The sequence below is a fragment of the Chamaea fasciata genome, unplaced genomic scaffold (assembly GCF_029207755.1).
Source record: "Chamaea fasciata isolate MVZ Bird 193981 ecotype frontalis unplaced genomic scaffold, bChaFas1.0.hap1 SCAF_6, whole genome shotgun sequence".
Lineage (NCBI taxonomy): Eukaryota > Metazoa > Chordata > Aves > Passeriformes > Sylviidae > Chamaea > Chamaea fasciata.
This window is the reverse complement of record NW_027094091.1, coordinates 23453268-23465993: the sequence shown is the minus strand read 5'-3', so window position 1 is coordinate 23465993 and position 12726 is coordinate 23453268. Positions and strand designations below refer to the sequence as shown.

Sequence of the window (12726 nt, the reverse complement as noted above, 5' to 3'; positions counted from 1 at the left end):
GTCACTTAATTATATTCATTGTACTCACTAATACATCTTTGTAAGTCTTCTGCAGCTCCAGACAGTTTTTTAATTAATAACTCAGCCAAAACAGTTCTCCAGCCTTCTACAATTAACTACATGAAATGATGGTGCTACAAACCTGACAGTCTTAGAACAAAGATGCTCAGTATCAATTTCTCACATGAGAAAATGTCTTGCAACAAGGTTTTTAGTAAAGCCTGTTACTGCTACCTAGGCCTAATGTGTTCTTTGAATGTTTTGTGAATTTGCTTTTTGGTGGGAGCATTAGCTTTCGGGATTAATGAACACTGAACAAGAATGAGAAAATATTTCATCAGATTTAATACTGTGAGTCTGAACAGCAAGGCAGTGGTCCTACATTTTCTTTCATTAAAGCAATGTATCATTTCTGCTGTGATAACAGAAGCAGTCGGCACTTCTGGAGATCAAAGCAAATTACAAACAAGCCTGCCAAACTGAACATATGTAATTCTATATGTAATGCTGCATACAATCCACATCCTGAGTTAGACTTGCAACTAGACAAAGATCATCTTTGTGTATTTATATGGCCTGTACTAAGTATGGTGGTGTTCAGATCCTCAAGTTATTACTTTAACACCACAGCACTATAACCAATAAATTTTACTTAAATGATTGGTGTTCTGGTATGCAAGATCTGCAAATAAATTATTCCCTCCCAAAATACATGAGCAAGTCACTGGTGAAAATTTCAGAGTAACTGCAGATTCATCTACTTTTAAATGCCAGGAAAAGTTTGAAGAATTCAGTCTGTCAACACTAAGCCAGTTATACATAATACTTATGGAAGTGTTGTGAGAAATAACTCAAACATGAAATACAGGCAAAATTTTTACAGATGATAATACTCCTAAGTGAACACCTCAGCCTGTGATATGGGCTTCAAGTTCACTGTTATTTTCCTTCAATAAAGGACAATTCCTAATTTTTCCTTACCATAATAAAGGAGAAAAATGGGCTGTATCTGGAGAATTAGACTCAAGTAGACATTTTGTAGAGCTATGCAATAAATAACTGTTTGTTTCTCTGGAGGTTAAAGATGAAACAAAAGGCACTTTGAACACTCCACAATTACTCATAAGTTTTAGCTCCTACTGTATATAAAAGAAAACACACCTATTGTCTCTCCTAGCAAAATAAGTACTTATTCTATTCACTACAAGAAATAAATTAATTTTGTAACAATAATTAGGTAACAATTTTTAGGCAGAAGCAGTATCTAGGATTTAAAAGCACATATCTCATGAAAGGCAGAGAAGGTACTGAAGCTTTCACAGCATTTCTACTTGTACTTGAGAAAATCACCCTCACTGGGGTGAAATAACTGGAGAGAAGTAACTATTTAGTATGTCAAGCCAACCAAAACCAAGATAATTAAGAAAAATTCTGGACCATAGTGTCAATTTTTTTTTTCAGACACATAGGCATGGTACAGGTAAGTGAAAAGAAAAGGATACACCCTGTGCTCAAACACACCCCTGATGGCATTACTTTTAAATAAAACACCATAAATAGGCATAACAGACTAGAAACATGCTATCCATTAAAGCAGCCACTTACCACTGTAACTACAAATGGCAACAGACGTCAACAGGCATGGAACCAGACATCTTCAAAACCAAGGGGAAATGTTGATACTTTGTTTTGTTGGTAGCAATTTATTCACAGAACAGTAGATTAAAACATCCATTAGTAATGTTCAAGAACTCAGAAACAGTGAACTTTTTAAATAGCCCAATTATTTGTTAGGAAAAATATTTAGGAAAGTAATCACTAAAGAAAATTAGAGAACACAGGTACAGAGGTGATAAAGTCACTTTACAACACAACATAAAGATCCGCTGTATCATTAGTATCCTGAAAATATCTTTTTCCGTAAATCTTTGAAGATACACATCTTGCAAGAGAGCTTTATCTCAAGAAAAGAGAAAAATACACACACATAATGACTTTTTTTCTATGTCCTTCCTACTATAACCACCTTACCATTGGGATTTTACATATGAATAAGGAAAAAAACCAATGTAATTCAATATCATCTTCTTAAAACAGTCATAACAAAAACTGAGTCTTTCCTGAAAGCAAGCCAAGGAAAAGAAAACTGCACTACTGGTACTTTTTCAGCTGTTTATATCAAATATTCCTTTCGAACAGGACTGCAAAGGAATAAAACTAGATGGGTTTTAGAGGCAGAAGAAAGGCACTCAAGGAAACTTTAGAGAAAAGGATCTCAAAAATGAGATTCTAAAACCAGGCAGTATTCATGCAGAAATATCCTTGTCAAACTACAGGTTGAAAGACCCAGCCTCAAAGGCTATGCAACAACATGATAGGACTAATTTAACAGCAAATGTAACATGGTTTCTGATACACTGAAACTTTTCTTTGCTTTTTATACAAAGGAATGTTAACTTCAGCTATCAGCAAATAAAACATTCTGAATCTTGTATAAGCCACAATGTGAACAGTGCCAGAACACAAAGGAACCATGTATATATACGATGAGTCTAAATAGAGGATGGCCACCTTCCAAGACCCTTTTGTTCCCAATAACAACTGAAGGTAAAATCAATACAGCCATATTTCTATGTGGCTAATCCTGTTAGACCCAACAAGCACTCACACCCCCACCTTCTCCCCCAACAGCAAGCACAGGACTGTGCCACCATTCGAGGTGACCCCCTGAGCACCCAGCGCTCCCGACAGCCCATGAGCTGTCAAGCACATCCTCCGTGGTCTTCCTTGCTTACAACAGAGTATGGCCAAATTTTGCTCTGCCCTTAAAGTCAACATGAAACAGTTCCCCAGATAGTCCCACAATGAATGTTATCTGCAGACTGTGGTATTTTAGGGAAAGGGAAAATGAGACAAAATATACAAGTACAGTTTTCTTACTTTCCAAAAACTATCTTTTTTGTGGTGGTGGCTTCTAATGCATGCATTCCAGTTTTTCTAAAGCTAGTGCCACAACTGAGAGGTGATATATAACCAAGAATATCATCTTCCTCTAAAAATATACCCTGCCACTTGAATACTGCCTACTTCTGGGAAAAAGAAGACTGAAAGGTCTTAAGGTGACTACACAGCATTCCGATTTCAGAGGGATTGTCTGAGTTTACTAGGCTAGAAGAATTCAAATTACAAAAATAATTGCTATCTGAATCACATAGTCAATGTCAAGGTGTAAAAACCAGCACTGAAATATTTTCCTCCATTTGATATACTCACCAAACCTGCAATAGGGGTCGGTAGTCTATTGATCTTTTTTACCAATCCTGGCTTTATCGCATTCAGCAACCTGTTATGAGAAAGGAGTATTTTATGAGTGGTAAGCCACAAAATCCAAATTATCAAACACTTTTCCGCAGCAAATAAAGATTTCAGTGCGACTGGAAAAAAAAGAATCTTCCCTTTCTCCCTTCTGAAAACATACATGGACATCCAAATTCCATCACTGAAATGAAGAAAGACTAGGATGAATATCTACAGCACAGTAACTCAACAGCATTTATTTTAAATTCTAAATCGATCTAGACCATATCAGGGACCTAGACAGGTTCTGGATCAATTCTGACACAACAGCCTGCCCTACCCGTGTACAGGCAGATCATGCCTGGAAAGGCCTGAGAGCAGAAACCCAGAAGGTATTCAAGTCTGGCAGTTTCTGCACTGCAGAAAAGTGAGAAAGGGTGTACACTTAATGGGTGGCCCATCTATTTTTTTTCATCTTAACTTGAAATTAAATGCCATTCTTCTATATATTCCGTTGAATGGAGGGCCCAATAAATTATAAATGAGAAAAGACAAATAAAAAAGGGAATCCATAAATCCCCCATCTCATCATTAGGCCAGTGATACCACATTTGAACACTGTTCAGTATCCAAAGATTAGCAACTCTCCAAATCCAAGTTCCTCACCACCCATGAGCATGCTATGAGATGTGCTGACATGGCTCATTGTTAGAATACTCAAAAAAACACCAAGCCTCTAGAAGTGGGGAATTTTAATTGTAAAATCCTGTTGCAACAAACACTGTGTCTTCACCACCCTTCCCCTAAGAGAAAACCATAATGCCTTTTATCCAAAGAAAAATTCAACCAGTTCCATCCACTAGGAAGAAAATCATCAGGTCAAGACATGGACTTAAAATGCAAGATCTTTGAAGAGAAAAAATTATGTCTGCTTAAATTTAAAACTCCCTGAAAATTAGAATACCTCTACGGAAGAGGGTAACCTCATTTTGGGCTGACATGGTCTCCATTCAAGAGCAGACTCCTCTGGCAGCTTACTGTGGTGATAAAATTATTCATATTTAAAATTTAAGAGGTCTGGCTGAGAAGTTTATCCAAACAAAAAGAATATTCCTTTCAACTAAAAGCTAACAGTCTGTGATGGTTTCCAGCTCCCTATTCTGAGTTAGGGTAACAGGCGGTGGGTGTGCCACTGCTCACAGCTCCACCAAGAGCCATCCCTCCATAGTGGCACACTATTTGTTGCTTGATTCCTTACAACTGTGGCAGTTTGCAAGTTCATGAAGGCATTCATCCCTCCTGGAGTGAACATCTGGCTTTATGAACACTGAAATGATCACTTTTCCTCACCTCTTTCCCTTTGTGTCTCCCTGAAACACTATATATGTTGGTTTTCTGCAATCATTTGGACGGAACAGGGGAGCATAGTGGGAGACGCTATTCTCAGTTTTCTATGATCACAGTAAACCTTATGTTCCACTCATCCTGAACTGTATGCATGTTATTACATTCTTGAAGTTCCCACATCTCCAACACCATCATGTATTGAGAGTAGCATCAAAACCAATATGAATGATACTTTTGGGAGTTGGGAGGTATTTTTTTAATATTCTTGAAGTTAGAAACTCCGTAACCCAAGCTTATACAGACCACTATATTATTCCTCTTCTGCTTAAGGTAGAATCTAACAGTAATGTCCTAAAATCAAATAAATTAATATACTTCTACTTACAAAAAAAATCACTTTTCCTCATTGGATGAGGAGAATGGCAATAAAAGAACTGCCTATGTTCTAGAGCCATTATTTTATCTCACAGATGGAAACAAAAATTACTTTTTCCCCCCTAAAGATAATATGGTATGTTTTAACCTCACACAGCAGCAACTTTGTAAAACTACTATTTTCCATTTAACTGCTACACCAGGCAATTTACGGTATCTTCTTTTTTTTCTTTTTTTTTTTTTTTTTTTGCCAGAGGACTTCTTTCCAAATATTGTAGCTCTCTTGTGATTTCAGTCCTCAGTCTGCCTATTCTGTCTCAGGAAAAAAAAGAATATATTAGCTAAAGCATCCCATTTTCTTTATTACTCAAACGTGAATGCGTCAGCACCCTAACCAATATTGCAGGTGCAGATTAGAAGTCATAGGCAGTAATAGAAGGCAAAATAAAGAGTTCTTATTGGAAACCTCAAATGCCAAGACCTATTCTAAATAAATCCTCAAAATGTCTTGTACGGACTTCCCTGTGAAATCTGGGAGAAGGATAAATTGAGAGGAAGGACAGCAGTAGGGAACAAACAACATTTTAGGGCACCATTTGGAGGCTGAAGAGAGAGGAAATTGGATGGGGCAAGAAGGAAAACACTGAGGAAGAAATTAAAATTATTATTAAAAGGTTTGTCTCCTGTTGGAAACATTTTTTAGTAGTCTGGCACCAAACCCCCCCGGGACTTGTTTGCAGCAGAATATGTCAAAGGGAGGTTTCTTCCAGAGCAGACCGACTGCTTCTGGATTATTGTCTCATTTAGAGTAACAATCCAGATGCCAAAACACTGAGTGGTTAAAACTTGCTTTGCTACCAAGCCAGCTGAAAGATCGTGCTGTTTGTGCAGTGTCTCAATGGTCACCTTCACTCACACAGTTACTGTCCATCCCTGCTTCTCAAAAATCCACTCACGCCACCTCTTCTGACATAGGCCTGTGCACACAAACTAAATTTTCTGTGCCAGTTTAGGCTTTCATAGAGCACGTGTCTTGATATGCAAAGTTTTATCAGCTCTGGTAGTTTTCTGTTGAAACACTGGGCAAGCAAGACCGATCACCACTTTGCTTTGGGGATTGGCACAAGATCTTTGGCCATGGCCCAAGAGAAAGACTCTGCTGGTGAGAAAAAGCACTAACCCACACATTCTCCTAGAAGCCCCTGACAAGTGCAGTCCCGTGCTTTCTTGCCCCACCAATCCTAACTAAGGGACTCAGCTGCCCTGGGCCTCCTGTTCCCAGCCATGTCCTAACGAGTTTTCAGGAGAGAAAACCTGCAGCACATATCTTACTCTGGCAGCTCCAACTGCATCTGAAGCTCCAGCCTGTGCCCCCTCCCCTAATCCTAATACCCAGTCTCTCCCAGTCCTAATACTAATCCTTGGCTCATTTTGAGTGAAACCAATAATCCCACCTGGAAGACAATAATCCAAGCCAGGATACAGTTAAGAATTTTCAGGCTCCATCCACAAAACCTGAGTCTCTACATACACACATGACCTACTCTCAGACCCTTCAAGCTCCCTGTGGGGATTTCTGCCCACCCTCCCCTAGCATTTATACACTTGTCCTGAGCCAGAACAATCCTCTGTTCTTCTCGAAGTTCTCTTGTAATCTTCACTCCAACATAGAGTAATTAAGACTGGAAAAGACCTCAAAGATCACAAAGTCCAACTGTTAACCCAGCAGTGCTGGGGATCACTTTCCTGGGCAGCCTGTTCCAATGCCTTACAACCCTTTCAAGGGAGAAAATTTTTTCTAATATCCGACTGAAATCTCCCCTGGAGCAAGCAGACACTCAACCTCCCTTTCCCCTGTGCCAGGTGCTGGTGTGGACTCTCCAGCAGCTACCTGTTAAATGAAGCACAGTAAGACACAGCATAGCAGCTAAAACCTTAGACCTGTCTTACCTCACAGAAACAAAAGGGCGTGATGGAAGGGGAAAGCTGCTCTAGTCCCATGCCTAGGGAGAAGCTAGGTCACTTCCTTCCCCTGATAAAAACCAGCTCTCATAGGTACAGGGAGAATCAATTGCTCTACTCATGCTGTCCCCAAGGCTTGGCATTCCAGGAGATAAAGTATCTCCACAGCTGGACAGACAAGCCGAAATCAGTGCTAGCCACTGTGTGACTAATTAGACCTTCCTGGAGTTTTTTATCATGAGCTAAGAATTTGAAAAAACTTCTGCCAGGAAGAGAAGGCATTTCAGGCAACAGTTGATAAAAGATCTAATGAAAAGCACCAATAAACTGCCCATGAAATTCTTGCAAGAAAGTGTCAGTTAAGAAAATATTCAGAGGATGGCTGCCAAAACCCAGCCTCCAAAAAGACCTCGATTCTAGGAGGAAATGGAAGAGAAGCATTTTCACAGAATAAACTTCAGAAATGGAGAAAAGAAGGGTTGAAGTGATGTGTGTTCACAGATCAATCCAGGCTGGAGGGAGAGGTATCCAACAGGGCTCTTCGCTCAAGTAACAGATCATATTCCTAAAAAGAAAAGCTGACTAATGATCTGATCTAAAAGTAAAAGTGAATTTCATATTTGAGAATCCAGGAAATTCTATCCACAATAAACCTTCACAGAGATATTTCTCTCTTCAAATTAAGTTTTACAGACTTACATTCAAACAAGCAGCCTTTCAGCACTTGATAATTATTAGCCTAGACAGCTTCAGTATCCACATATTTTTAACTCATGCTGTAGTGACATCTCCAAAATGCCTGCAAATATTTGAAAAGGACAGAAAAATCCACTACGAGTCTTTAAGATGAACAAATCACCTTGAAACTATGAACAATGAAAAGTCAAAATATTTTGTTGCAAAAGACATGGATAAGAAGTTTCAAAATATAAACATGTTCCTGAGGTCACAAAAATATTTTTGGGAAAACATTCTTGAGTGATTGCTAATGATGCCCCTGACATCATTTATTTAGAATCAGATGAACAAGGTGCTTTTTTAACAAGCAGGACAGAACTGACTTTGTCTTATAAAGGGCTAACAGTCCTGTCTAATTTGTACAAAGTGAATAAAGACCTATGCAAATATGTAGTATTAAGAAAACAATATTCCAAACACAGGACTGCGTGAGTCTTGCTCTGCCAAAAACTAAAAATATTAACAAAACAGAGGCCTTGCAAACAGCTCAAGAAAGGCAACAGGGAAGATTTTAAGTAACTTCACAAGTAATTTATACAGAACCTACAATCACAGGGACTGATGATGTTAAGAGCATCTCATGCACCTATAAATTTACAATTCATGCATAGTTTTTACACTGAGTATCAATGGCCATGGATATGTTTTCTAAAACCACTAAATATGCTTTCTTAAACATACACTCTTGAAAAGCTGAAACTTTTCACAGGATTACCTTGCCTTGCAATTGAGCAACACTCCTTTTGAGTGGGTCAGTGTTCCACAGTCTCCTGCCCTGTCAATAACCAAGCATCAGTGAAAAAGCTCTACTATTCAGCCACTGAAATGCGTATTTTTAAAAACATAAATACAAAGACAGGTCATTCTGTCTGTACTCAAGCATGCCCCTCACTGGCTATTCCCCTCTTCTCATCATGGGCTTAGCATTAGGGTTTATGTTACCTTTGGCCCCTCATCTAAAACATATTAATAAATAGCTCTTCATTATGAAACAGCAATACAACTTACAGATTAAGGACTCTGTATTCATATAAAACTGTTTCAAATGTCCTCACATGAACCTAAATCTTAATGCTTAATAAGCCTTGGGGCCCATCTCTCAAACCTGGAGCCACGCCAAATTCACGATGCTGATAATGTTTTGGCTTTACAGCACAGAGCCTGAAAACCACAGGAGAACACCAATTCCTTCTCACCTCAAAGCATGGGCCATATTCAAAACTTCAAATATGCCTATGAAACTCAAATACCTTCTTAGTTTCCAAGAACAGGAGAGTCAAGCAAAATACTAATTAAGCATAAGAGCTGGGCATCCACTAACTTCTTCACTGTTCACTACACAGCCAAGTGCTGAACTGATGCCAGGCCCATAATCCTATGGACAATTAGAATGACATATCTGAAAAATCCTATAACCCATGAAGACTATTTGTTTCCCCCTACCAGACGACATAAGTGACATTAACTTGCAAGAAGAATGACTGAAATACCACATATACAGCAAAGCCTGTTCTTCATACCTCACAGTATCGCTATCTTGGAGAACAAAAGTTTTATTATTCCACAGCACTACACTTGTACTGATATGGCACAAAGCCAGCCCTTGTTGAAAACTGCATTCATGTCAGCCCAAAGCTTGCTCAGATGCACTAGAACCAGGATGCACATCCAAAGAAATTCTCTTTGAGAAAATGCACCTCATTCATCACCAACAACATGAAGAACACAAGCTAAGGGGATTTCTTACTTATGGAAGAAAATCATTCTCATTACAGAACAAATGACAAATTCCATTAAGTAATTCTTGGTCATAATCACTTTCAGTTTGCTCAGATTTATAGCCACTCTTCACATTTGCTTTAAATACTATTAAAATAATCTATGTGCATGACTAATTTCTCATCTTTTTTATTTAAAAGTAAAACCTAAAAAATTTCTCATACTTTTAAAGAGCACATATTCCGAGTGTGCACAGAAGAGAACTGCCTTTCCTATATTTTGTCCTACAGGAGAAAAAGTGTAAAACATTTTTTTTAGTTCACTGTACATACGCAATTTTACCAAGATTACTTAAAAACAGTAAAACATCTTTGTATCTCCTCTTTCAAAAAACAACAAAAAAGTTACAGAGTCGAAGTGTCTCGGTTTCAAAGAATATGTGTAGTTTCCGCACATTTTGCAAAGTTACATAATGCCATGTGCTAATAGATAAAATAACTGTCTCTAAAAACAAATAAGACCTTGGGAAAGTGCTCATAAGTTGGTATCCAGAGCTGCACAGGAAAGTGACATCCATCTTTAACCACATACAGTTAGTCCTCTTTCACCTTTATATGTGTATGCCATTATTTCTCAAGATATGCAGTTAAATACTTGTTAGAACTTTCATGCTTGAGAAAAATCAGATTTATTATGCCTGCATGTACTGCTATAAATTGATTTTAATACATACATAAACCAGACATGCAGCTAAACTGTTCTACATACAGAACTCAAGGCACACAATCATGACATTGTTGGACTCTACTGCAAAGCCAAATAATTTCTGCTAAGATCCAACTGGATTCAGTTTTAGTTCGTTGTTTAAGGTCTTTTGACCTGGATCCATATTCAAACTTTTGTTGTTATTTTTCTTTATGGTCTGGTCCTGTTCCTGACATTAGAATCTCATTACTAATAATACAAACTTTCAGGGTGACTGGATTGCTTGATTCCAGAGAAAGCTTGAGAGAAAATAGGATCCCAATTGCATGTCAAAAGTTCTTAGAGATATCTTGGATGTATATCCTGTTTGGATAATCATATCAAAGCAAGAAATCAACTCAGATTTTTGAAGTCCCCCATCCCTACAGAGACGTCTTTAACTACTGAATGCCCAACATGAAGGAAGGAATCCTGCAATAGCAGAGCTTGACAAGAGGAGGTGGGCAGCAAGGAGAAGGGCAAAAAAACTGAAAACACATTTGCATGGATATTAGAGCAGTAACCACTGGGCAAGGTTGCAGCAAGACATGCATTTTTTCTTCATGTAATAATTGGTCAACTTATTAAAACCAATTGTTGCATGGTTAGAAATAAAACCAACATTGACTTCCTCACCTGCTGTTTCAAAAAAATGCAACAGAACCACCCAAACCAGCAGGGCAGACAGGATAAGCACTTTTTTTGGCAGTCAACCTTCATTCAGATGCCTGAATCCATAGAACAGGAACACCTAAGCATTGCAACAACCAGATCTAATTTATTTCTGATTAATCCTCTAGCTTCTTATGATATCTGGGTCAAACCTAAACATTAAAGCTATTGTAACGAAGGAGAAAAAAAAAATTGAACATGTGCTGGAGCAGCAATAGGGGATTTCCAGTGATATTTCCTGCTACTGGTGTTGAATTCCTGCATCATATAGCTTTCAACCATGACCCCAGGAAGGCACATCTGCCCACCCATGCAGAAACTCTTCAGTCTTTTCATACAATAATTTAATTCACAAAGCATAAACAGAGCAAGAACTGCCTCTGCGTATATAGCTATTATATCCCTGCTGAAATCACCATCTGCACTGATGTCAGACAGCTATGCTAAAAAAAACATGAACTCATTTCAGACAAACAGAAGTCAGTCACTGGCTTCTCAGCACAGCTGGGTGAACAATTAGAGCCACCATTGTCTGGGCAACTGCACAAGTTGGCTTTTGAACAGCCAGAAAGAAGAAAGGGCTTGTGTTGCTCTCATCTGTCGACTTGTTGCTTTATGGCATCCTGCATTGTTTAAATATGCCCCTCAGCTCCTCAGCTGAGCACATCAAGCTATAAAGCTCATACTGAGGACAGATCAAAATGCCAGCCACAGCACAAACACTACCAGAGAGGCAGGTGCAAGGCTTGTGGGTTTCTGTGGCAAGCATACACATCTGGACTCTTCTGCTAGTCAGGATGATACACCACAACACATTCATCCCAAGAGCCTGAGCTGTTGGCATTGCACAGTTGCACTCGTTTTCATTTATTAAAGTATGTGGATTGTTGCTAGATGTGAATGAATAATTTATAGCCAGTGCAGTGATGTCTGCTTGTGTCTGTAGGCTGTCTAGGACATTGAGATTGGGATCAAGTGAAGGCGGGCCTACCATTACTGTTTATAAGGGTCAAACTACAGACAGAGACAGAGATTCCCCCTGCATCCTTCTGCACCGGTCAGTCTCTTTGGGGAATGGACTCTGGCACGGTAACTTCCCCGTTCCCTTCAGCAAAACACCTACAAAGCCAGAAGGCAGCTTGAGATACGTTTGGGACATTCAAGGGGTGCAGACTGTGTCCCCACTCCTGACAGCAGTTTCCAGTCCTCTAGCTGCTCAGATCCCTCAGAGCCCAAGCTCACTTTCAGTCTTCCTCACAAAATACAACAGGTGAGGAAAACCCTGAAACAGCCATGTGGAAGTTAAGCACAGTTATTCCACATTCACATGGACAACACCCACACACATGTCTGGCTATGAGTTGCCAGTTAATGCCACTTGCAGTGAGTACTGTCCTGTGGATAAAAAACAGATATAAGTTTGCTTTTCCCTAAAACTTCAACAAATCAGATAAAACCTGACCAAGAGCAATGAGTTCTTCCATCTTCAGAAACCAAGACAGCTATAATTTATTTCTTGTCTTCTAAAGTTGTCAGAGACTTAGATGAGGATTTCATCTACTTGTTGAGGTCAGCTGCAATGAAAGCACAACAGACTGGAAGGGAGTTAAGAGAAGGCTTGTATACCACTACATTTTTTTCATTAGGTACCCTAGTAGGTTTCTGATAAATCACAAAAAACCCTGTCTAGAAAGACAATATTGCTTCTGGCAGCTTTACAGTGCTTCTTCACTGAGCAACAGATAAAAAAATAACTATCTGTGCTTCACTTGCCAAAGTACTTTTTGAAGATACTTGAAAAGTTTTCAGTGTTAGACCCAAAAATTTCTGTTGATTTTTCTATTTTACAGTAGACTTGGAACCAGTGAGGAG

At 38.9% G+C, this 12726-nt stretch overlaps 1 protein-coding gene across 1 annotated transcript in view; it reads right to left on the bottom strand.

Annotated features, from left to right (window-relative positions):
- The window catches only part of LIMCH1 (LIM and calponin homology domains 1), a 173982-nt gene that overhangs the window by 95058 nt on the left and 66198 nt on the right, over positions 1–12726 (bottom strand). The window contains exon 3 of the mRNA XM_066185667.1: positions 3274–3343. Within this exon, the coding sequence (XP_066041764.1) occupies positions 3274–3343 (70 nt within the window). The remainder of the gene's footprint in view (positions 1–3273; positions 3344–12726) is intronic.